Source organism: Marmota flaviventris, chromosome 4 (genome assembly GCF_047511675.1).
Source record: "Marmota flaviventris isolate mMarFla1 chromosome 4, mMarFla1.hap1, whole genome shotgun sequence".
NCBI lineage: Eukaryota > Metazoa > Chordata > Mammalia > Rodentia > Sciuridae > Marmota > Marmota flaviventris.
Genome location: NC_092501.1, coordinates 49,063,127 through 49,088,421, shown reverse-complemented (window position 1 = coordinate 49,088,421; position 25,295 = coordinate 49,063,127). Strand labels below are relative to the sequence as shown.

Here is a 25,295-nt window from a genome sequence, read left to right as displayed (position 1 = left end):
AAGAACTTCCTCTTTCATTCTGTTGAGAATCACAACCAAACTGGAGACCCAGCGCCTTTCCATTGTTTCCCAGTAGGCCTTTAGCACACTCTCTTGGCTTTATCCAGGTGGTTTCCCTTTCTGGTCATTGGCTGCTAGGACCCCACCCCACCCCCACCCCTCTCTCTCTTTGGGTTCAGTCTGGTTCAGGTTCCTGGCTCTAGAAGCCACCATGACCCATTTGGTGCTGCTACTATTTTCTCAAGAATGAAGAGCACACATGCTCACAGTGAGTGGCTTAGCTCACCCCTGAGCCCCCCTGACTGCCCCATCCTCCCATTCCACAGCAAACCCCTTTACAAATACTTCCTGGTGTGACTGAAAACAAACCAGCCCCAGCTGCTCTGGCTAGAGGCACAGTCCTGGTCTGCTGAAGGGTGTCTCCTCCTTTCCCTCTTTGTGCAAAATTATAAAGCCAAACTCTTGCTTGTCCAAATTTGCCACAATTTATTGAATTTGTCTGAGTAGTGGCAGCTCTGGCCACCATTCAGAAGAGCCCTGGCTCCCTGAGGCAGGCAAGAAGCCAAGGGCAGGGGCTTCTAAGGGGCTCAGGACCCTACTCCCCACCCCTGCCAGGCCAGCAGCATCCGTGAATGGTGACCTGGGGATTCCATGGGTAAAGAATGCGGGGTGGCCTCCGGAGGCCCTGATACCTGTGAAAGCTCTCCTGTAACACAGCTGCACAGGAATTTTCTGTGTTTATAGAAAATCAAGTTCTATTTTTAAATTATTTTTTTATAAGAATGTGACTTTCAGACAAAGCCAAATATTTAATCACAACACAATTCCCACACATTTTTAAATCCTTTTCTGTTTCCATCTTTAAAAAAAGAAGAGGGAGAAAAAATTACAGGAGACTGCAGAACGGTGCTCTCATCTGTAACCAATTGAGCCGGGCTCCAGTCTCCCCCCACGGGGCTGAGGCCTGGACTCCGCCTGGAGGCGGCTCTGAAGCCTCCCCGCTCCCAGCACACACTGGGAAGTTTAATAAGATTATTAGGAAGAAGTCAAGCTTTGGTTTTGCTGTCCCTTCTCTGTGACCAAAGTCATGGGGCAGCGCCATTTCAGCTTTTTTTCTCCATCCCAAGAGTCTATGCTTGGCGGTGAAGAGGGTCCTATGGCTCCCCCTGGCAGTCCCCACGCTGGGTCTGTCGCCTCTGCTGAACCAGCTGCTTGTCCAGTTCTCGAAGTTGCTTCAGAAAGCCCCGGTTGGGTAGGACGCAGCGATTCTTGGCCACTTGTTGGATAGCATCCACCAGAGTCATGTTCCTGTGGATCATCAGGTAGGCCAGGACCAGGGTCGCCGACCTGCTCCGGCCCATGGCGCAGTGAACCAGGATCTTATCTGCAGATGGAATTGGGAGAAGAAAATCCACACTGAAGGAGTGGTGTGGCTTGTGGAGAAGGCCTTGCATGAGGCCCAGGGAGGCCTGCTCAGTCCTGATTGGCTCACTCAGCTCTCACCCACAGCCTGGCTATACCCACAGCTCCCCAGGTGCATGGGGGAAACTCTCATGGTTTCTTTGTCTTTGTGAAGGTAATTTGTACATAACATACTTTGTATGCTGCTTGGCACCCATTAAAAACTTAATAAATGGCATTAGTTGCTGGGCACGGTGGTGCAGGAGGCTGAGGCAGGAGAATTGCAAGTTCAAAGCCAGCTTCAGCAACTTAGTGAGATCCTGTCTCAAAAAATAAAACAGGGGCGGGGAGTTGGCTGGGATTGTGGCTCAGCGGTAGAGCGCTCGCCTAGCACAGGCGGGACCGGGTTCGATCCTCAGCACCACATAAAAATAAGGGCATTGTGTTGTGTCCATCTACACCAAGAAATAAATATTTTTTAAAAATAAATAAAAAATAAAAAGGGTTGGGGAGTTAGGACTTAAGTCAGTGGTAAAGCACCTCTAGGTTCAATCCCCAGCACTAGATAGATAGATAGATAGATAGATAGATAGATAGATAGATAGATAGGAGATGTTACTGTTGCCTTGGTAAGGAAGGGGAAGAGGGAAATGAAGTTAAGGCTCTCGCTTGCCTGAGTACCTCTAAGTGAGAAGTACCTCAGTGTGCTGAAGAAATGATTTTATGGGTGTGTGTGTGTGTGTGTGTGTGTGTGTGTTTAATGCTCATTTATTATGTTGAATAGGGTAGTCACTAGGGTTCAAATTTCAAAAGTTACTAAAGGATGCCCTGAAAAGACTCCAGTGCCTCAGCTCCCAGGAGCCACAGACATTATCAATTTTTTCTTCCAGAGAGGAATCAGTGCATATGCATAATGAAATAGATTTATTTTTCTTCTTCTTTTTTTTTCCCTCAAAGGCAAAGTTCTACATCCTTTTCCATACCCTGCTTTTCCATTTAACAATATATCTTGGACATTTTTATCAATTTGTATATGAAGGATTCGTTTAATTTTTGTGTGTGTGTGTGTGTGTGTGTGTGTAAAACGAAATTCCTCTGTAGAGATAAGCAACTATAGACAGAATGCATTCCCTGGGAGACCCTGGAATGACCATCCCATGCATGGGCTACATGTGGAGTGGAGAGATATGGATGCTTTTTACGTTATCTGCAGTGCTGCTAGATTTGACCCTGGATAAGGAGAGCTGCCTCATCCCCTATGGCCCTTTCTGCAGCCCAGAGGGCATGGTCTGCTTGCTTGGCATCCTTGAGCATCCATGTAGCCAGTGGGGCCCATATTACCCTGGCCTGATCTCTTGCAGACCTGGGTTCCAGACTGGATTCTGCCACTAATTGCCAGTTGGCTAACAAATAGGTAAGTCACTAAGCCTCTGGAGCTCTAATTTCCTCAACTGTCAAGGAGGGGAGCAAAATCAGATCAGCAGTGAGCAAATCTAATTCTATAAAATTACATGGTTGAGTTTTTTAAAAAATGAAAGTAGTTTTATTGTCATGTGCCAAAGGAAAGGGATGAATATTCTTCAAATTTAAATTAGCTACATTATTGTCTATTCTAGCTGTTCTCTAAGTATGTTCCAAGATCCCTGGGAGTTCCCAGGAAACTTTCAGGAGATGCATGGAATCGATAGGATTTCCATCATCGTACTGTGGTGATATTTGTCTGACTATGTTGACATGCATGCTGACATTGCCTTTGTGACCATCACAAAGGCAATGGTGTGCAGAACTTCTGCTGTCTTAGCAGGGATCATGGCACAGGCACCAGTTAGACTAGTAAGCAAATTGCTTTGTCTGCCCCCACATATTCTCAGGGGGCAAACAGCAATTTCCCTTAAGAATAACTTCGATGAAGCAGTAAAAATTAGTTTTATCAAATCCCAGCCCCTGGGTGTACTTTTTAATATAACATGTGATGAAATGGGATGTATACATAAAGCACTTTGGCCCCATACTGAAGTACAATGGTTGTTTCAAGGAAAACCACATGCGAGCTGATTGAGATGCGAGCTGAATAGCTGCTGATTTCAGGAAACACATTTTTCCTTGAATGAACAAATGACAGAAAAACCATGGGTATTCAAACTTGGGAATTTAGCAGCCCTCTTCTCAAAAGTGAACCAAGTGAGCCTGTCATTTCAAAGAAAACCACTGACGTATTTGTTGCTGGTGATAAAATGCAGAATTTCAAGCAAAAATTCGAATTTTGGAAAACTTGTATCCATCACTATGAGATGGACAGTTTCCTAATACATTATGATTTTTTTTTCCTTTAAGATAGATGGTGATATTAACAAGTGTGGCTTTTTGGATAATCTGCAATGAAAAATGTCAGCATTTGAAAGAACCATATAACTTAGTGAACTAGTATTTCCAAATGAACAGTGTAGGACATTTTAATGTTATATCAAAAGATCCACTTAAGACAGACCAGTGGAGTTTAATGTGAAAGTATATGAAGTTCATTGATACGGTTTCTGATTCCACATCACAAGTGACCTTAAAATATTTTGTTTGTGGAGATTTGGTGCAGTTTCAAAGAAGACTATCCACAATTATCTGAAAAGCCTATTAAAATATTCCTCCCTTGTCCAACTACATATATAAATAAGGCTGTATTTTCTTTAAATATTTCAACTGAAAGAGCTTATAACAATAATCTGAATGCAGAAGCAGATAGATATAAGAATACAACTGAATTCTGTTAAACCTAACATTGAAGAGATTTGTGAAAAATGTAAAATAATATCACTCTTCTCCCTAATTTATTTTGGAACACATAACTTTTCATAAAACTATGTAATTATGTTGCTATACAATAGGTCTGTTTAAATGAACAAATATCTTAATTTTTTTCAGTTTTTACTTTGAATAGGGTAAATATTGATAGGTATAGCCTACATAGACAAAAGGTCTTTGGTATTCACTAATTTTTAAGAGTGTAAAAGAATTCTGAATCCAAAAAGTTGGGAACCAGAGATCTGGAAGAAAAGCTCTTTGGCCTCTTCCAAGCCCACAGCTGGGCTTCTCTGAGAAGCCAGGAGCTTCAGAAGCTTCCCATCCCTCAGGCTTCCATTTGGTGGCGCTCTAGAGCTCACCTAGCTCATATCTCCTTTTATGCTCAGCCAACCTTCAAGGATTCATTATCATAATCCTTCCTTTGCAGATGGGGAAACAAGCTCATGGGGGTGCGATGACTTTGCTAGAGGTTGCCCAGAAAGCTTTTGCTTGGAATAGCTCAATGCAACATATATTTGAGGCCCTACTGTGTGCCAGCCCAATAGCCACTAGAATCTCATTGCTTTATCTGTGCTCAGAGCAACAAGATTCAACTGACTGTCCCACCACTGCCAGTGGGTGCCCTCTCCTGTCGCTATGGGATCACTCTGCTGGTGTCACAGTCATTGGGACTGCTTGAGCTCTGTGACCCCAGTGCTGGCCCTGTTCCTGAGTCTCAGGCCTGAAGCCTGAAGAGTTGTCCAAGAAGACACTCATGGACATTGGTGAGTTTATGGAGCATCACAGGATACAAGGACAGCTAGCTTCTGCATAGAAGTGGCTCTGCATGTTCCTCTCACTGCCACCACCTCACTTTCCTCATTGGACCAATGCCCAGTAGAGTGATGATGGTCAGAAACCAAGGCAGCATGAGAAATCCATGTGGTGCTAAACACCAAGCACCTGGACTCTTCTCTCCAGCCCTACATGGCTGGAGAAGTCTGCACACTCCAATCAACAGTGAGGACAACAATGGCCTCTCCACAGGCAGAGCCTGGCACAGGGAGGTGCTCTGTAAATAGTTCTTCATTTTATCACAATTTAACTGATCTCCACAAGCTCACCAGGCCCACTCATCCTACGTCTCCATGTTGCTGGGCCTTTCCCTTCTTCACCTTGGCCAGAAAGGGAGGCAGGAAGCAGGTCCCCCTTCTTTATTGCTACTTAGGGCTTAGGGGATGGGGGCCCCACATTCTTGCCCAGCATAACTGTGCTTGTGGGGTGTGGCTGCATCCAGGCCAGCGCATGTCTACCTCTGGCATTCTAATCCCCACAGGCTGCTCCAGAGGCTGCCTGGCCCCTGGCCAGCTCTGCTGATAACTAAAGCGTTTCTTCCTCTCCTGGCAAAAAGAGTAATTCTTCCTGTCATGACTAAATACTAAAACAGACGAAAGCTGTAGTTCATTAAGCCTTTGGGGAGCCTGAAGTCTGTTAAGTGAGGGGGGGGGAGGGGAGAGGAAGGCGGAAGGTGGGGGAGATGGGGGAGGCAGGCGCAGGGGAGCTGGAGGGGGTGGAAGGGAAAGCGGGAAAAGAGGGAGGAGGGACATTCAGTTGTGGCAGGAGTTCCTGGAGTTGAGTTTGGTTTTCAAAACCTCCACATTCATGCTGTCAGCCATGAGAACTAGATGGACCTTCCTAGGGTAAAGAGCCTGCTGTTCTCTTTCCTCTCTGGGACTGTCCCCAGAATCTCAGGCCTCTGCTCCCTCTTTGCTCAATGGCCCTGCCAAGCACCATCCTTTGGAGCCCAGGGTTGGGTGGCAGGAATCAGTAGAGTCAGAAGGCCTGTTCCCAGCACTGGCCTCATGGAGAAAGCAGGAGACTGTGAGTTGGATGCCAGCCACAGGTAGGGTCCTCGGCAAAGGCAGCCTTGACAGAGCTGACATTTTCTATATCACTGGCTTCTAAATCTTTCTGCACAACCCCCAGGAAATAACAGAGCAGGATGAAATTCACAGCTGACACCTGTATTCTCTTCTAAGCACTTTATGTTGTCAATGTCACCCAATGACATTGATGAAGTTATTTTCTCCAGTTTATAGATGAGGTAACTGAAGTGCAGAGAAGGGACTTGTCCAAGTCACACAGTTAGGGAGTGGCAGACCCAGGATCTGAGCCCAAGCAGATGGCCAGTGTGCCTGTCAGTCAAAAGTAATCCATACCTGCACTGCCTGCAAGGCAAGCTGATATTTTCTATTTATTTCTAATTTATTCAATGTTTCAAAAAGAAACACCCAAACAAATTGATTTTTGATCCACTGATAGGTCACAAATCTGTATCTGGAAATGGCTAGTTTCCATCAAATGTTTCCCCTATGTCCCCTTACCAACAGGGTGCGTGATGGACTGCCAGGGTGTGTGTGCCATAGAAGACAGGAGACACTTGGTGATCTGGTCTGGTTAAGGCTTAAGGAATCAACCAGAGCCAGAGAATCAACCTCTTGCTAGAAGCAGACTTCGTTTATTTATTCATACCTACTGGGTCCATAATAGATTTTAAGGGAGCTTCAACAGTAGGCTAAAGACTGTTTATTTAAGAAAGAAGGAATCAGTTTGGAGATGTGGCTTAGTGGTAGAGTGCTTGCCTAGCATGCATGAAGACCTGGGTTTCCTCCCCAGTACCATGAGTTAAAAAAGAAAAAAAGAATGAACCAAGGGTCAGTGCTGATTCTGAAATTTGATCTTCAGGCAGGCCCTGATAATCACATGGGAATAGTGAAGGCACTCCAAATGTATTCTGTCACAGGTTCTTTTTCTGATGAAGAAAGATGAGTTCACTTGTTTCAGGTCCCATAACCAGCTGACATGCCTTGCCTTCCATGATAATTGGTACCCCTCATACAGCACAGTCACCAGATGCTCAAAATAAGGGCCAAAGACGCTTCCATGAAGTCTCAGTGATGGAAGGAACCCCTTTCCTTGGCAAGGGCATGTCCTGACTGCTGCTTCTGATTAGCTCTGTGGCCCTGGGCAGGTCACTTGACTTCTCTAGGCTTTGGTTTTCCAAGATCTCAGACCTGGATGGCAGACTAGATTATTTCTTAAGATTTTTGGAGCAGGACTGAGGCTTTCTGGAGAGTTCATTCAGAAGGTCAAATCAGCATAGAGTGGGGGTAGGAGTGGGCCTCTGGGCATGATAACTGGCCAGGAGTACAGTCCCCCCCACACACATCAGGGATGGTTTTTAAAAAGAATGAATATACTGAGCACTATGGCACATGCCTATAATCCCAGTGATTCAGGAGGCTGAGGTAGGAAGATCGCCAGTTTGAGGCCAGTGTGGGAATTTAGTGAGACCCTCTCAAAATAGAAAATAAAAAGAGCTGCGGTTCACTGGGAACAGTGGCACACACCTATAATCCCAGCAACTCGAGAGGCTAAAGAAGGAGGATCGCAAGTTCAAGGCCAGCCTCAGCAACTTAGTGAGGCCCTCAACAACTTAGTGAGACCCTGTCTCATAATTAAAAAACAAGGACTGGGGATATAGCTCGGTAGGTAGAGTGGTGCAAGGCACTGGGTTCAATCCCTAGTACCAAATATATAAATATTTAAAACAGGACTAGGGATATGGTTCAGTGGTTAAGCGTCCTGGGTTCAATCCCCAGTACCAAAAGAAGTGGGGAGGACTAGGGATGTAGCTCAGTGATGGAGTGCTCCCGGGTTCAATCAACAGTACCAAAAAAAGAACACATAGCATGTGCAAGGCACTAGGTTCAATCCCATCACAAAAAAAATTAAAAATTAAATTAAAAAAGAAAGAGTGAGTATGACTGGCTGTGAGGGACAGGGGAGAGGGAACAGTGTACCCTTGGCTGAAACGAGTCAATGGAGGACAGGAAAGACAGGAAGGAGGGAGGAAAAAGAGAGACCTGCCTTTGGGCCAGACTGCCCATCAACACCTCTTACATCAGGAGTATAATAAGAAACACACGACTGGATCTGCCTCTGAAATGCCACAAAAGTGTCCCTTGGTTTTCCAGTGCATGACTAGACAAAAGCAGGCTACCCACTGCACGCGTGGCAGGGAGGCCAAGCACCTGTCATCTGCTTTCTCTCGAGTCTATGGCAGTGCTGTTGCTAAGCTAACAAGCATTTTGTTTTGTTACTCTGCACCTTTCAGGGCACAGGTGACGAGCTTATGGCCATTGGGTTGCTTTGGTTTTGCCCTCTCCCGCATTTTAAGAAATATCAATTTGATGTCAACAAATGTGAGTGATTTTACAGTAAAATCCAGATTGGAGACTTTTCCTGAAAAGTCAGAAATTCTACCATGTTTTCATTGATCTTCACAAGAAACACTGGCTGGAATAAAGCAGCAGCTGCTGGTTTTGAAGGGAGCACAGGACTTTCTTCAGCCCTGTCCCTACATCCCACTGCCTTACACGCGGACACCTTCATTTGTTTCTGCTCTGCATGGTTCTGAAGGATTGATATTTGATGCTTTGGGCTGAGGAAGTCTGTAGACATTCAGGGGCAAAGGGCACTGAGAATGGAGCCCAGCTCCCACCTGACAATGCTGTCTCATCCTGCTCCCTGATTCTGCCCAGCTGATCTAGGCCTCACATCCTTCCAATCAATCTGGTTGCTTGCACATCCTCTAGCCTCTCTATATATCCTCTTCCCTCTTTTTCTTTTTTGGGGTACCAAGGATTAAACTCAGAGGCACTTGGCCACTGAGCTATATCCCTAGCCCTATTTTGTATTGTATTTAGAGATAGAGTCTCACTGAGATAGGGCCTCGCCATGTGACTCTAGATCTTGATTCTTTCCTGATCTGGCAGTGGGGGCAGCCTCTCAAATGCTGTGCCAGGAACCTAAAACAAGCTTTCATGTGAGTATATCATACAAGTTCAAAGTTGGAATGTCTTTTTTCCTCCTTTTCTTTCTTTTTTTTTTTTAGGATTGGAAACTTTATTATGATGATATGCATATGCTGGCGAAGTTATATGCTTCACAGTACACGACCTCTTTTTATCAAATGCATCCGAAAGCCTGCTGTGCACCAGGTTCTATGCCAAATGCTTTATGTGTGTTACTGCTGATCTTCATTATAACCTCACAAGGTAAATATTTTCATCACCAGATGGAGACACCAAGGCTCAGAGAAATCACATCATTAGTAAGTTTTGCAACAGGAATTTGAACCCAGTCCTGTCTTCTCCAAAGTCTGCCAGGTCTCTTCGATTAAGGGGGAGTTCTAAGACATAGAAATGGCAAGCAAGCACATAAAACAGAAACTGAAAGATTGAACTGTTGTAGGCTTTTGTTTTTTCATGTCAAATGTGTTTTCAGTTAACTTCAAACACCACGAGGCAAACTTTACCTTATGGTGATGAGTCAGAGTTCAATTACTTTTTTCATCCTGCTTGGAAATCCAGAATGTGCAGAACACAAAAGATAATCCATAAGTAGACTTGTAAAAAAAAATGACTTAGAATTGAGACATCTTTTAACACAAGCACTTCAGTTCCATGGTTTTTGTTTTTGTTTTTTTCCCATAGTGACATTGCTTTCTGAACCATTGATAATGACAAATTGTTAGTAGCTATGGCTGGCTGTGGAGCTAGGGCCACTGTGGGATGACTGTCCAGCAGAACTGGCCTAGGCCCAACCCCAGGTTGCAAATTCCTGAAGCAGGTCAGTCGGTCAGTCAGTGAGCCTTGTGATTCCAACCTTTACAGCAAGAAAGGCTTTCAGTAACTGGATACCCTGAGTTATGTGATGTCCCCAGAAAGGAGTGTGACACATGGGGCTGAAGTCAGAGCCCAAATTAGGGAGTTAAAGTCCTTCTGGCCTCTGTGGAATGCAATAATGCAATATGCAGCAATAATTGCATATTGTTTTCCCTGGTACATGCCTAGGCTGTGCCCTTTTCTCCAGAATAGCCTGTAGCCTTTCCTAAATTAGGGCAGCTAAAACTGTATTTTTGAGCACAAGGACTAGTACTATGATTTAGAAGATGGATAATCAACGCTGGGAAACTTGAACATTGCAGGTACAAAACTCAAATTCTCAGATACAATTTAGCCAAGGTTGTCAACTTGCTATGGGAGGTCTTGCTACACGGAGTGTTAGAGGGTAGGAGGATGTGCGCTTGGAAATTTAGTGAGACTAGAAGAATTTAAAGTCTCTCCATAGATACCCACCCTGAACCTGGCTAGGATCTTGGCTCCTTTTTGGGGGGTAGGGGTGGGGGGGCTGGGGACTGTACCCAGAGCCTCCAATCGGCAAACATTCTACCACTGAGCTATACGCCCAGACCCCGCCTTTTCCTTTTGAAGGATGGCTGATACTCCTCAGGGAACACTTACTCAGACCTAATGATAGCCCTTCGCTCTAAACTCTCACGATTCCGATTCCTCAGCGGTCATCAAAGTCGGAACCCCACCAGTAGCATGCTCGGTGAGGCTGGTCCTCAAACCATGACAACCTCCCGAGGCTCAGAGGTCTCCTCATCAACCACATGCAACCTTAGAGCCTTGGATAGGAAAATCACGTTTTCAAGGCGCAGATCCCTCAGGGGGCGGGGCCTCTTATGGGGCGGGGCCGGGGCTGGGGGCGGGGCCGGGCCCGGGCGGGCCTCTTACTGCGATCGTCTTGGAGAGCCGAGTCGACGAAGGCAGCCGCGGAGTAGAAGAAGACGCTGAGGTCAAAGGTGGGCACGTCGTCGGCCTCGACGCCGTGGTACTCGATGGGCATGTCGCGGTAGTAGTCGGGTCCGGTGTCCACGTTCCAGCGGCCGTGGGCCGCGTTCAGCACGTGCGTGAAGCCCGCCTTCTGCAGCCCGAAGCGGTCCAGCGCCGTCGCCCTGGGCACAAGGGAGAGAGGATGGTCTGCCATGCGGGGCTTGGCGCAGACGGGGCGAGTGGTGTGGACTTTGGGGTGGATGGAGGTGAGGAGGGGACTTTGGAGGACCATCCAAGGCTCTCTTCACTCAATTCCGGTTCCTAAAATAAGGTGATTTCAAATGAAGTCCCAAAGCCCTGCTTAGACTAACCCAGGGGCCATTCACGCCATTTGGTCTTTTCATCCCTCAGGATTGGAGGATGGTGTGACTGAGCTATTCATTCATCCATTTTTTCATCATTTACCAAATCCAGCTAAACCTGGCACTGAACACTCCTGCTGGACTGGGCCAGCCAGATCCCCCAAAAGGTTTCCAGGATAACCCATTCACCTGGGCCGATTTCATAGAGCCCCAGTAGACCCCTTAAAGAGGCCTCTTCTCTGAATCTTCCGGATATTTATAGGGTTTTTCAGGTCAGGACTAGAAAGAATGGCTAAATGCTGGTCTTTGTGAGATTTTGATTGAGATTGGGCAAAATTTTCACAGGGTTGGTGGGCACAATGTGAAACAGTTACTTTGGTGAGACTTGGCCTAGTTGAGTAAAGCATTGTTCTGAGGTCAGCTTTTGAGTATCCCATTGTTTGAGTTACTTGGGGAAGTTCCTGAAGCTGGCAGAGAAGTCATTTAGTTTTCTTTCTTTTTTTTAATATTTATTTTTTAGTTGTAGTTGGACACAACACCTTTATTTCACTTGTTTATTTTTGTATGTGGTGCTGAGGATCGAACCCAGGGTCTCACATGTGCCAGGCGAGTGCTCTACCACTGAGCCACAACCCCAGCCCATTTAGTTTTCTAGACAAGAATTTCCAAGAAAGAAGAGCAAGGTCCTGTGGCCTTGGAACATGACTAGACGGAAAGGCAACATGGTAGACTATCAGAGGAAGCAGGAGTTGTTGCTGGGAGGGCAGGTTGGTTGGGGAGCTTTTGGGGAGGGGGGTCCTCCTTGAGACTGCCCCACCACAAGGGTCAGCACTTGGTGTTGGAGGGGAAGAGAGAGGCAAGAGCAGACCACACCAAGGAACTCACAACCTGAGATATAGAGGCTGGAGATAATGCAGGCCTTTCAGGAAATGTTTGTTACTTTCTGCAAACTTTTATCCCCAAATAGTGATTTAGAATCCACTGGGTATCATGCACTGTTCTGATGCTGGTGTTACAGCAGGGAAGAGGTTAGTCGTGGTCCTTTAGGAAACTCAGGTTCTACTAGACATAGCAAATAACAAACAAATAAGATCTCAGTAATAAGAGCTGTGAAGGAACTAGAGCCGTGTCACAGGATGCAGAATGACCATGGTCCTGCTTTTGGTAGGATGGTCAGTGTAGGCCTCTGCCAGGAGGTGGCATTGAAGTAAGGGAGGGGGAGAGTGTTTCATTCAGGCTGAAGGAACAAGTGCTGAGAAAGGAGACCGGTGTGGCTGTAGCAGAGGGCAGAGGTGGGATCCTGGTGTGCTCTAGCAGGCCACAAGAAAGAGTTTGGATCTTATTCTAAGCCTTAGAGGGCTTTAAGGGAAGGGTGAGCACTGTTGGCCTTTTATAAAGATCAATCTGGCTGATGTGTGGAGTGGGATTAAAAAGGGACCAAAAGCAGAAGCAGGGAGGTCTGCTGGAGGCTTCTGCAGTTGTATGGGCAAAAGAGGAAGGAGGCTTGTACTAGGGTGATGTCACAGAGGGACAACCAGATCTGGCTTTAAGAAGACATCTCCCTCAATAGCACAGAGACCAGCCTGCAGCTCAGGGAAGAGGTGACATGGGTCTGGAACCCTAATAATAAGAGGACAGGAGTGGCATTGTGCTTCAGCTAAAACCTCATCTCAAGGCCACTGGGAAAAGGATGTGAACTGAAGTGCCATATTGGATGGCAATAGGGACCAACACCCTGGGCTGAGAGGAGTCCTGCATCAGAAGCACATGCCATGGCCCCTCTCCAGTGGTGTTACTGTCTCTACTAGTTTCTTGGAGCTTTTTGTTTGCCGTGAGAGAAACCATGATGGTCTCTAGAGTTTGGGAAGGAGAGACCTGAGCACAGGCGTTGAGTCTTTAGAAACGTTTGTAAACAGCCTGTCGAGCTGTGGTGTGGGGCAGTGGGGAGTTCCACCAAGGCCTCCAGCTGCCTTTGTGCTGGCATCCTGACAGTGGAACACATTCTGCTTTCAATTTTTCCTCAGAAAGGTCTGCTTTTCATTTTTCTTTTTGTCCCAAAGTATGTATACAACAAACATTATGCTTTTGGAACCCAGATCTGCACTCAATTAAAGCTTCCCCTAATGCAGTCCATCATTGCTGAGTAGCAATCAATCCCACTTTGAGGTTGAGCTCAGTGGAAAAATTAAAATTAACTGTTTTTGACAGGAAGCTTGTACCCATCAGAAAGACCGTTCTCTCTGAGTTCAGGAACTGGGTTTTAACATAATCAAATGGCAGTTTGAATAAACAATAGTTTGCACTTTGCTGCTTTTAAGGTCAAGGATCAGGATAGATATGCAACAAGATTCATTGCATGACACCTCCTTATTCACTCTATTGAGCTGGCTTTGGCTGTGTCTGAGAGGCATGAGGAGCATCAGTCCTGGTCAGTGTCTGAGACCCACTGCAGATTTTCAGGGCTCTTTGGCTACCTGGGCCAGGAAGGGGAGATGATGTCCTCACACTCCACTCTGGGGACTACCCCCAGCTTAGTTACTCAGAGTCCAGTTGAGGACTTGGAAGAGCATCCACAGCAGAATGGGGAATTTGCAAATAAAACAGTGCCTCATAGATCTCAGACACACAGCAGCTGGTCCCCAGTTGGGCCAGACGCCCAGCTCAATAATTATTGGACGTGGGGTGGGGATTGGGGTGGTTGTCTGGTACGTAGTGTTTTGCTTTTAAAATCTCAGGGCCAGATACATTCTCTGCCTTGATATGTTATGTGGGAAAGAAACTAAGAAATGCAGAGGCATTTTGAGGTGGAGGCAAAGAGAAAAGGGCCACATGGCCCTGTTCTGGGCCCATTTATGTGTATTTGCTGAAGGAGAAGAGACTTCAGAGGGAAAAATAGATTTAGGAATTTATTTTTAGAATCTGGATGATGCAGGGGCGGTAGTGTCTGATTGTTTCAGAAAAATCCTACATTCGATCAATTTGTTCATTTTTAAAAAATAATGTCATTTAATTATAGAAATAACATATGCTGATTGTAGAATGTGGGAAACATACCCCCCCCAAAAGGAAAAAACAAAAAACTATTTCTAATCTGCTAGAAATATAAGATTTTATAATTAGCCTTTTGTTTGTTTGTTTGTTTTGGTACTGGGGATTGAACCCAGGATGCTTAACCACTGAGCCACTCCCCAGCCTGTTTTGTATTTTATTAGAGACAGGGTCTCACTAAGTTGCTGAGGCTGGCTTTGAACTCACCACCCTCATGCCTCAGCTTCCCAAGCTGCTGCCATAGTGACCGATGTTTATCATTAGCCTTTTGATATAAGATCCTCCAGTTGTCTTTCCATGGATAGATTTGTGTATTTTATAGAAAGGTGTTTTTAATACAATACTATACAGTCATATTTCATTTCATTGTGCTGCACAGATACTTTTTTTGTGTGTGTGATGCTAGAGATGGAATCCAGGGTCACTTGCATGCTAAGCTATATGCCCAGCCTCAATATGGCATTCTTTATCAATCAAAGGTTTGTGGCAAGCCAAATCTATTGGCATCATTTTTCTAATAGCTCTGATGATTATTAGCATTTTTTAGCAATGAACATTTTGAACTAAAGTATTTACATTGTTTTATAGACATGATGGTATTGCACACTTTAGCTATACTATTATGTAAACACAACTTTTATATGCCCTGGGAAATCAAAGAATTTGAGTGACTTGCTTTGTTTTGATTTTTTTCTTTATTGTGGTGGCCTGGAACTGAACCCATGATGTCTCCAAAGTATACTTATGTGTACAGTTTCAAAAACTTTGGCATGGTGCTATATCATAAACGTCTTCCTTTGTCAACATATGTCCTTTTTTTAATATTTATTTTTTAGATGTAGATGGACACAACACAATGCCTTTATTTTTTTGTGGTGCTGAGGATCGAACCCAGGTCCCGCCCATGCTAGGGGGGCAATCTACCACTGAGCCACAATCCTGCCCCTAACATATGTCCTTTGATAGCGCTATGGTAGTCTCACATATATCTCCCAAACTTTATCTCACCTATCACTTTGCTGTATTTCTTTGGGAGCATCTGATTATGTTCTTACGGGTGATTTCTTGAAGTGGAATTGCTGGGTCCATGGTATAGACATTTTTTAATATATTTTATACTTGTTACTAAGTGGCCCTCTAGAAAACTGGTTCAGATTTATATTCTGATTTTTTTTTTGCAAACTTAATAGGCAAAAAATAAAAATGTGTTAATGTTTCCTTTTTTGGTACTGGAAATTGAGCTCAGGAGCACTCTACCACTAAGCTACATCCCCAACTCCTTTTATTTTATTTTTTATTTTGAGACAGGATCTCTTGAAGTTGCCCAGGCTGGCCTAGAAATCACGATCCTCCTATCCCAGCTTCCCAAATTGCTGGGATTATAGGTGTGCACCATGTGCCAGCTAATGGTTCATTTTTATCCACCTGTCTGAACTATAAGGTTGGACATTTGACACTCATGTAGTGGACTCATGCAGTTCACTTTTGAAGAACATACTCCTGTTTTGACTCAGTTCTCTTTAGCTGTTCCTTCCTCCTACAAACCTCTGGCCTTTCTGTGGATTCTGACTTGAGATTGGAGGACTGAGGGAGTGGGCATCTTTCTTCCATGGCCCAGTTTCTTCAGTCAGACACTTCCCTCCCTTCCTCCTTCTCTGGCCTGGCCCAGCCTCCTGCCAGCCCTCTGGAGTTGCCCTTGAAAACTTGCTTGACACCCAACCTTAGAGGAATGATGGAGAAGTGCACTCCCTATGTGGAAATTGCTTGGGCAGTGTTCTTGTAGTTTTGCTTGTTAAGGCCCTAAATTCCTCAGCCTCTGCAGGCAAGACAATTTTCCCAGGTGTATGCCCTTACACAGAGGGGAGGAGGCACAAACTCTGCATATATATGTTTGTGCAAACCTTATGCCAGCTACCTTCAGGTGGAAAGCAAGATGGTCCCATGTTTCAGAATTCTGCACTGGGCATTGAAGAAAGGCCACTCATGACTGGGCCAGTTCTCCCTATCCTGGCTTCAGGAAGACCCATTGCTTTCCCACACTCCTCATGGATTCTGGTTTGCGGGTGGTCTGTGTCCTATAATCTGGCACCTTTTTATCTTGGGGCATGTCACACTGTGGTGGTCACATGTCATTTTATGGGTGTGACCTTGATGATGTCCTTCATCTCCAGTGGAGTCTTGATTGTGACTGCTCCTTGCAGGTGGACCTGAAAACAGTAGGCACCTTCTGAGCTTCTGATCTTGGTTAATTCACCTAATATGAAGGTGAAGTTCACTGGCCTTTTAGTTTCTTAGGGCATTGTCACTCATTGATGGTGAAGCTTGTAAGTGATGTGGCTGCTTTGGGTGAAAGCTTAAACTCCTGCTTGAGCTAACACAGTGAAACCTTTGAGAGCCTCAGTTTGCCTTGCTTGCAGAATAGAACCAATTACACTGGCAGTACTTTCCTTATGAGTTTTTGGTGAAGTTGAATGATCCAATATTCAAGCTTCTTTGACACGTTAAAATAAAAATTCAGGGAAAAAAGGCAGTGGAAAAATGTACATCAAATATGTTTATCTCTGGGAAATAGGATTATAGGGAATTTTAATTTTCTTTTCGTCTGTGTTTTGTAGATTTTTAGTAATGAACATGTTATGTATTCATTTACTATTTAATGTGTACCATGATTGTATTGATGTTACTTCCTTAGTACTCAGGAGAGACTTGACTATTGCAAAGACATGGGGTGGCCTTGGGATTTTAAACTCCTGTTAAAATTTCTTCCTGTCTGCCCCACTCCCCCAAACTCCAGTCCTCTAAGGATAGATGTGAAGGGAGGAGAGAAACTATCCACTGGGGGCCTGGTTTTTGAGCAATGATGTCACATTAATGATTTTCTTTGCTAACTGTGCAAAGAGTCTCTTTTTTAAAAAAAAAAAAATATTATTTTAGTTGTCAATGGACCTTTATTTAATTTATTTATATATCATGCTGAGATTGAACCCAGTGCCTAACACATGCTAGGGAAGCATTCTTCCACTGAGCTAGAACCCCATCCTATGTGCAAGGAATCTTACTGTTCTTTGGGGCATTGACTGAGAAAGCTTCATTAAGCATGAGACCTAGCCAGGCCATGGTCTCATGCATCTCCCATCTGGCCATCTTGCCCATGACTGGTGTCCAGTTGCACTTAAGTCAGCTTCAATAGTTGAAAGTTCCGAGTCTAGGTGTTCTAATTCCTTTAGGTGACATCCAGCATTTTAAATTATCAGCCATGGAGTGCTTTTGCTGCATTCTAAACTTGCCATGCCACACCTTGGAGGAGCAGGTCAAGTTTTAGTTTTGCTTGGTGCTGAGAGGCCAAGTTTTTTTGCGGGGGAAAGGGATCACAGGTACACCAAGGGCAAGTCCTCTCTCATCTGAGGGCTCTTTTTTTTTTTTTTTTTCCTGAAGATTGATCTGCCTCCACCTCCTTTTCTAGTTTCTCCAGCTGGAAACCCTGGAGATACCTCTGGCTTTTGAGGCTGTTGGCCTGGTTGGGAGCATAAAGTCAGAACCTGTAAGACAGAGCTGAGTGCTCCCAGGAAAGCAAGCTCAGCTGTCAGCAGCTGGCCATAGGCATTTGGGAAGGATCAGGCTCTGTGGGGAGGGCAGCTGGCTGTTGAGGATCCTAAAAACCAGACCTTGGAGGCAACGATAGCTTTAATAAAAAATGGGGAACTGCATAGGACCTCTGCTATTCAAACAGCAGAACAGCTTAACAGCACCCTGGTGTTGGTTCACAGGGACACCCACATTGTGGCAGGGGAGATTTCTCAATTATCCTGTTTCAGCCAAGCCTTATCGTTGCAGGCTGCCCTGCCTAGGAATTTGCAATCACTTTGAGAGTAGCTAGGATATTTCCCCTCCTGCTGACTGTAGGGGGGAAAAAAAAAGAAAAAGAAAAAAGATTTTGCTAAGCAAATGAAAGATCTGAACAAGATTAAAGTGAGAATATTTAAATTACAGAAACTTAGTGCTTTCAAGCATACTCAAGCATTTTTGAAGCACTCATTTAGGGACTGCTGATTGATAAGAGGCGAGATGAATTATTCTTATCTCTGAGTCCTTGGCTCTCTGGAGGGCAACACTTGGTTAACCTAATTTGAATCTAATTTGAATGACTTAAAAGTAATAAAACAAGTATGTGCTTGAACCTAATGAAGCCTAATTTATTTAATAGGACATTTCTTAAAGAATTTTATTTTAGAGCTGGAAGGGACCTTTGAAATCATCCTTTATTTAACAAATAAAGAAACCAAGTCCCAGAACAATAAAATGCTTTGCCAAAGGCCACACAAGGCTACTGACCACACACAATGGGAACTTGAACTCTGTGCCTTGAGTCCTGTGGGACAGCTTTTACAGAGCCCATGGTTTCCAGTGTGGCCGACTCAGACGCCTACCAAGTTATGGGATGAGTGGAGAGGGTGCTGGACCATGAACGAGGAAGTCTTTCCTATGGGAATATCTGCAACGTGGCCTGTTGGTCAGATCCTACCCCCTCCATGGACCCAGTAGACCCTCCTGTCTGTGGCCTCTTCTCATCAGGCTGCAGTGATGGAACTGCCTCTCCCCTCCCCTGAGAGCCGGTGAGCAGTGGGGACTTGGAGTTTCCAGGCACTGTGTTGGGTGAATCCCCCTGGGAAAACCTGGGTTTGAGAGGAAGGCCAGGACAGTATCTGTGGTGGGGAGGAGGAAAATAAGTAGAGAAGGCCCAGGAGGAGGGTCCTTCCTTCTAGCACTTGGCCTTGCCTTCATGATAGGATCTTATGGGAGAAATTTGACTCAGGGGTATTTTGTGTCCCAAGGCTAACCTTGAGGTAGAAGGACCTTTAGTGGTAAAGTCTAGCGTCTGCTCTTTACTTTCCCCACACACTGAGTCAGATTTCTAGAATCTGCCTCATCTGTAATCCCATCTAATATTTCATACTTAATGAGTGTTCCATGCAGTGCACTGAGCATCTGAAATGTGTTAACACATTGAATCACATTTTTTTTGATGGGGGGTGCGGTGGGAGGGTATTGGGGATTGATCCAAAGGTGCTTTACCACTGAGGCACATCCCCAGCTCTTTTTATTTTTTATTTTGAGACAGGGTCTTGCTAAATTGTTGAGGCTGGCTTTGAACTTGCAATTTTTCTACCTTGGTCTGGGATTACAGGGGTGTATACCAGGCCTGGCTTGAATCCATGTTTTATGGATGAAGCAATTGAAGCTCAGAGAGCTTGAGTGACCTGCCTAACACCACACAGAAATCACATTTGGGCTGGGCAGAGTAGCGCACACCTGTAATCCAAGTGGTGTAGGAGGCTGAGGCAGGAAGATTGCACGTTCGAAGCTAGCTTCAGCAATGGTAAGGCGCTAAGCCACTCAGTGCCACCCTCTCCCTAAATAAAATACAAAATAGGGCTAGGGATGTTGAGCTGTTGAGTGCTCCTGAGTTCAATCTCCAGTACCAAAAAAAAAAAAGAAAGAAAGAAAAGAATAGAAATGAAATCCATACTTGGCCTCAACTTGGTGGCTCTGGAGTAGACAGATGCCCAACCATTTTGCCTGTTTCCATAAAGAGGGCCAAGAATAAGCTCCATCTTGGGGGAGGTCTGGCTTCCTTTAGGTCCCAAGAGTCAATGGCCTAGGCCTCAGGAACAGATAGGTAGGGGTCCTAGCTGCTCCAGACATCCACCCTTACTCCTGGGTCTGAACTGCCTTTATTTCCAGAGCCTTGGCATTTGACTTTCTGAGATGCTTTAGGGGAAAAGAAAACCTCAAATGTAAATATCAAATTAAAACTGTGGCTTTGTGTGTGAGGAGCCAGCTTTGAGCTTTTTGTTGCTCTGGACAACAGCTACAAGAAACACAGGTGACCTCGCCTGCTCACCGCCCAGGTTATAACCCCTATGTGGTCGCATTGGCAGTGGAATTCATTGCACTTCCAAAAAGCCTCTGGGAGTATCGTTAACCTTGTTAAGTGGCTGTCACAGGAGGGAGCCCTGAGCCGAGAAGGGGCCTGCAGCAGGCCATGCTGTCTTGGACTCTGTCCCCCAGCTGGTCATGTAGGTCCCACACACCTGACCATGGAGCCTGGACTGAGTGTCTGTGTTTGTCTTGGGGCTCGATTAGGCAGGACTGGATTGAATTGAAAGGGAAGTGACAGAGCAGGGTTATAGTCAGCACGTCTCCTGGTCTGGAACTCTCTTCAGCGAAAGAGTCAATTCAACTTCCGTGGCCTCATGAAGGAAGTGCTCTCCCTGCATTCAGTCTTCCTCAAGCTACCCCTTACCTGCCTTTCTGGATTTCTTTTTCACTAACAATAGTAACAAAACATTTGCATTTATGTGTTGCTTTATGAGTGACAAAATGCTTTCACATATCTTAGTTCTTTGAAGCTTCTCTGTAACTGAGATGAACTCAGACCCAGAAAGGTAAAAGGCCCTGCCCAGAGCCACTACTGCTCTCCAGGTGACTGGGGTAGGTTGTTATCATTTAGAATATTGCTGTCCCTCCTAAGGGCAGTTTATGCTTTCCTGTCCCTTTGATGTGAGATGTTAGCATGGACTTGCTTTGTCCAATGAACTATAGGCAAAAATGGTCCATGTCATTCTTAAGTCAGGTTATCATTTGCCATGTCTCTCTTTTCTCTCTTCTCCGAGGGAGAAAAATATCCCAACAATATGCCAGATAGAGTCCGCTCCATCAGCCTAGGCCCTGGACTCGAGGGGCTACGGAGTGTAGTCATAATGGACCCACTGTGGACTGTAACATGTGTGAGAAATAAACCATTGTTGAGGAAGGCCACTGAGATGCCAGGGTGGCCTGTTGGATTAGCACAGCTAGTTGAAACTGACCACACAGTGGTAGAGTTTGGATTAGTGAGACCTTCTGAAAGTGCAATGTGTTCAACAGTAGGGAACTGGTTCAATGAACAATCTCCTGTCCATTTGGTACATTATATCTATTATAATTAAATGTATGAGGTGCTTGCAATAAGGACGAATGCTTATGAATGAAGCCATGTGAAAAAGATAAAATGAATAATGGATACAGTTACAACTATATAAAATGAATCACTCAACCAAAAACAATACTCTAAAAGTCTAAGAAGAAATATACTTAAGTATTAATAGGAGTAGCTTTGCAATATGGACTTGGGAGATTGAAAAATTTTCTTCCTTATAGTACCCACTGTTTTTATTACTATAGCTAATCTTTATGGAGTGCTCACCATGTACTAGAGACTGCACTATTTTATATATATATTCTCACATAACCATGGAACCCTATGAGGAAGTTCTTTTACTACCCTTTTATAAGTAGGGAATTAATACTTTTCTGTTCATATAATGAACATATTTTACTTTTACAGTAAGAAAACAGATTTACTACATTTCTTTAATATTTCATCATTAAAGCTGAGAAATTTAGGTCCCTTTTCCTTTTCTTTTTGTCAATGTTATAATAGACATTATTGTATATATTTCCTTATGTATTGGTACTGTTATTTCTGTGAATTATATTTCCTTTATATATATATATATATATATATATATATATATATATATATATATATACACACACACACACACACAGTGTGTGTGTATGTAGTTGTCAGTGGACCTTTATTGTATTATATGTGGTGCTGAGAATCTAACCCAGTGCTTCACACATGCTAGGCAAACATGCTAAAACCCCAGCCCAATTACATTTCTTAAAGTGATATTTTTGGGTCAAAGTGAATGTTTACCTTTAAAAGAAGCATTTTTTTTTTTACAAATTTTAAACTTTCAGAAAATTTTCCAAAATAATACAGTGAGCTGGGCATGATAATACACACCTGTAATCCCAGGAACTTAGAACTCAAGAGACTGAGGCAGGAGAATTGCAAGTTTGAGGATAGTCTGAGCAATTTAATGAGACCATATCTCAAAATAAAATTTTAAAAAGGACTGGGCATGTAGATCTGTGGCAGAGTTCTTACCTGACATGCATGAGCCCCTGGGTTCAATCCCCAGTACCAAAGGAAAAAAAAAAATAGTGCAGAGACTGTTTGACAATTAAAGGAATGAGATATTAATACATGCTACAAGTTGGATCAACCTTGAAGAATATGCAAAGTGAAAGAAAGCCAATCACAAAAGGCCACACATTGAATGATTCCATTTATATGAAACTTCCAGGATGGGTAAACATATAAAAACAGAAAGTAGATTGGTGATTGCCGGGGGGCTGGGGCAAGGTAGGGAATGAGGAGTGACTGCTTACGGATTCCTGGTTTCCTCTTGAGGTAATAAAAAAATGTTCTGAAATTAGATAGTGACGATGGTTGCACAACTCTGAATATAATAAAACCACTGAATTGTACGCTTTAAAAGGATAAATTTTACGGTACGTGAATTATATCCCAATAAAACTGAATTCAAAAGAGAAAACAGTACAGAGAGTTCATGTGTACCCTTCACCTACATTACCCTAATGTTCTCAACTGGGAAATGATTAGTGCCGTTATACTGTGGAGTATGAAAAGTGCAGAACAGTAAGTATAGTATGATTCCTTTTAAAAAAATGTTTAAAAGATATGCAAGTCATTTATATGCAGGTATATGTTTCCTAATATTTGCAGGAACACACATTGAATGTGTGTTAGAATGTGTGTAGAAGCATGCATGTGAACTTAATGTTGGTCAGCGGTAGAATTAAGAGGGGACAAAGACAGATTATGTAGTTCTCTTTATAACCCCCTATTTTGTTTAATTTGGTATAAAAAGGCATGTAATTTTTATAATTTCTCACATTTCAAAATATTAATGCAAAAAAAGAAGACAAGGAAGGGAGGCTGTCTGTTGGTCAGCTTTCTGTTGCCGTGACCAGACCACCCAACAAGAACACCTCAGAGGGGAAAAGTTTATTTTGGCTTATGGTTTCCGAGGTCTCCGTCCATGGTTGTCTGACTCCATTGCTTTGGGACCAAGGAAGGCGGAATGCCGTGGCAGAGGAAGACTACTCAGCTCAAGATGGATGCAAAGCGTGGGATAGAAGCCAGGGGACAAGATAATCCCCAAGGGCATGCCCCCAGAGACCTACGCTGTAGCCACACCCACCTACCTACAGTGACCACCCAGTACAGTAGTCCTTTGGAATGATTAATCCACCAAGTGGATTAATTCACTGAGTAGGCTACAGCTCTTGTAATCCAATCATTTCACTTCCTGCAGTAACACAGGAGGTTTTGGGAGACACTTCATATCCATACCATAACACTACCCTTGGGTAGTCTCATGGGTAGCAATTTATCTCTAGATTTTAAGCAGGAAGATGTGCATTAATATCACACACAGGGGTCCTGCCCCATCTGCCCCAAAGTTCTGGATGATGGAGTGGGAGGGCTTGGAGTGGTAGTTATAACGAAGGTTTCTGGTTTGGAAAGAACTGCACTTGAACTGTAGCTCTCCACTATCATATTATGGGCATAACTCAACCATTCAGTTTCCTTACCTTTAAAATGGGAGTAATTAGATAATCTTTTTTGTCGGGTTGACATGAAGCTAAAATGAGATCATGCATGCAACGTGCTTAGTAAAGTGCCCAGCATACAGGGTTTCATAAATAATAGCCATTATTAGTAGAAAGTAGTATCGACAGTAGGCATTTTTCAGAAAGGGGGATGGTGACAGGCTTACCATCCTTTCAGACACATAGGTTGGATGTTCCTGTGCTCTCAACCTGAGGATTGACTTCAGTCTTGTTGCTATTATACCCAGCTAAAAACATGGCACTTGTACTTCCCAGCCTCCCTTGTAGCCAGGGGCAGGGGGAAGTCCTGGGTGGGACTTTTCCTTGGAAAACTGCCCGTTTGGTTTTCCTTTCCCTCCACTTTCTTTCTTTCTGGATCCTACAGTTGATGACCAGAGGCATATAAGCAGTCTGGGACCCTGCAGCAACCTTGAGGAGGGAAGCCAGGCCCTCAAGATGGCAGAACAGAGCACATGAGCTTGGGTCCCTGATGATCATGTAGTCACCGTGCCAGCCCCAGCTTGCCTTCCTCTGGACTTATATGCAAGAGAGAAATAAACTTCTATCTTGCTTATGCCCCTTTTCTGCGTTTTCTGTAAAATGAAGATGAACCCAGCCCTAACTAATAGAATTCTCAGAGAACAACTCTGAAGGCCAAGGTGCTCTCCTGGGAGGTGTGGCGGTGACCTGGGGAGGAGCTGCTGCCTTCTCCTGGGCAAGGCCAAAGTGAAGGAGAACCTGGGTACTTACTCGTCGCCAATGTAGAGCCTGGGCCAGACCTCGTTGACATGGGTGTACTGGGGGCTGCCCTTCCAGAAGAGCCGCTCCAGCTCGAAGGCTCCAGGGGTGCAGTAGTCCTCTGTCTCCCTCTCCTCCTCCGCCTTCAGGGACAGCTTCTTGGCAGATGGGTAGACATTCTTGAGGCTTGTCTTCGCTTTTCCAGATGTCATTTTGAAGTGAAAGAATTTTCTTTCCTTTCTGCAGCTGGTCATGAGAGAGGGTCAGGATGGGGATTAGCAGGGAATGCTAAGGTCAGGAACAGGCATTACAGAAAGAGGTGGGAAGAAGCTGACCTAAAAACATGGCTGAAGAGTCCCTGGCTTGCTCTCCTCCTACTTGATTATCCCAGGCCACACAGGTGAGCAAGGCCAGCCATGATGGCAGTTAAACAACACTCCTCAACATGCCAATGTTTCCAGAGAGTACTGGGGGCTGAGGTTAATTTGCTGCTGACCTAGAATAGGCTTTGGGCTCACAAAATCCTCCCAGACAGCTAGTCCCTTTCCACCATGCTTCTAGACTTTATTCCCTCTTTGGTGCCTACTTTTTCTGTCATCTGATTGGAATCTGCTAGTTTGGGCCATTTTTATCTCAAATAGGAAAGTTCAGAAGCCCCTGGTGTTGCAGGACTGTAGCATGCTTGATAGCTGCAGGGAGCACTTGGCCAGCAGAAAGGGCACATGGCTAAGCCCAGAGCAGGTTTGTCCAGGTCAGC

General features: G+C 44.5%; 1 protein-coding gene across 1 annotated transcript; it reads right to left on the bottom strand.

The window, feature by feature from the left end:
* Positions 1-1,154: 1,154 nt before the first annotated feature.
* Positions 1,155-24,750, bottom strand: Dusp29 (dual specificity phosphatase 29). The gene is made up of 3 exons (XM_027931162.2): positions 24,551-24,750; positions 10,821-11,041; positions 1,155-1,384 (listed from the first exon to the last, which is right to left on the bottom strand). Exons 1-3 carry the CDS (start codon positions 24,748-24,750, stop codon positions 1,155-1,157), a joined length of 651 nt encoding a protein of 216 aa, XP_027786963.2.
* Between the last annotated feature and the right edge of the window lie 545 nt (positions 24,751-25,295).

Excerpts from the sequence above, each read along its gene's own strand:
- Dusp29 (XM_027931162.2), bottom strand. The coding sequence starts at position 24,750 with ATGACATCTGGAAAAGCGAAGACAAGCCTCAAGAATGTCTACCCATCT. Across the intron at positions 11,042-24,550 it reads AGGCTCTACATTGGCGACGA|GGCGACGGCGCTGGACCGCT; the intron begins GTAAGTACCCAG and ends CCTTGTGCCCAG. Across the intron at positions 1,385-10,820 it reads GGCTCTCCAAGACGATCGCA|ATAAGATCCTGGTTCACTGC; the intron begins GTAAGAGGCCCG and ends TTCCATCTGCAG.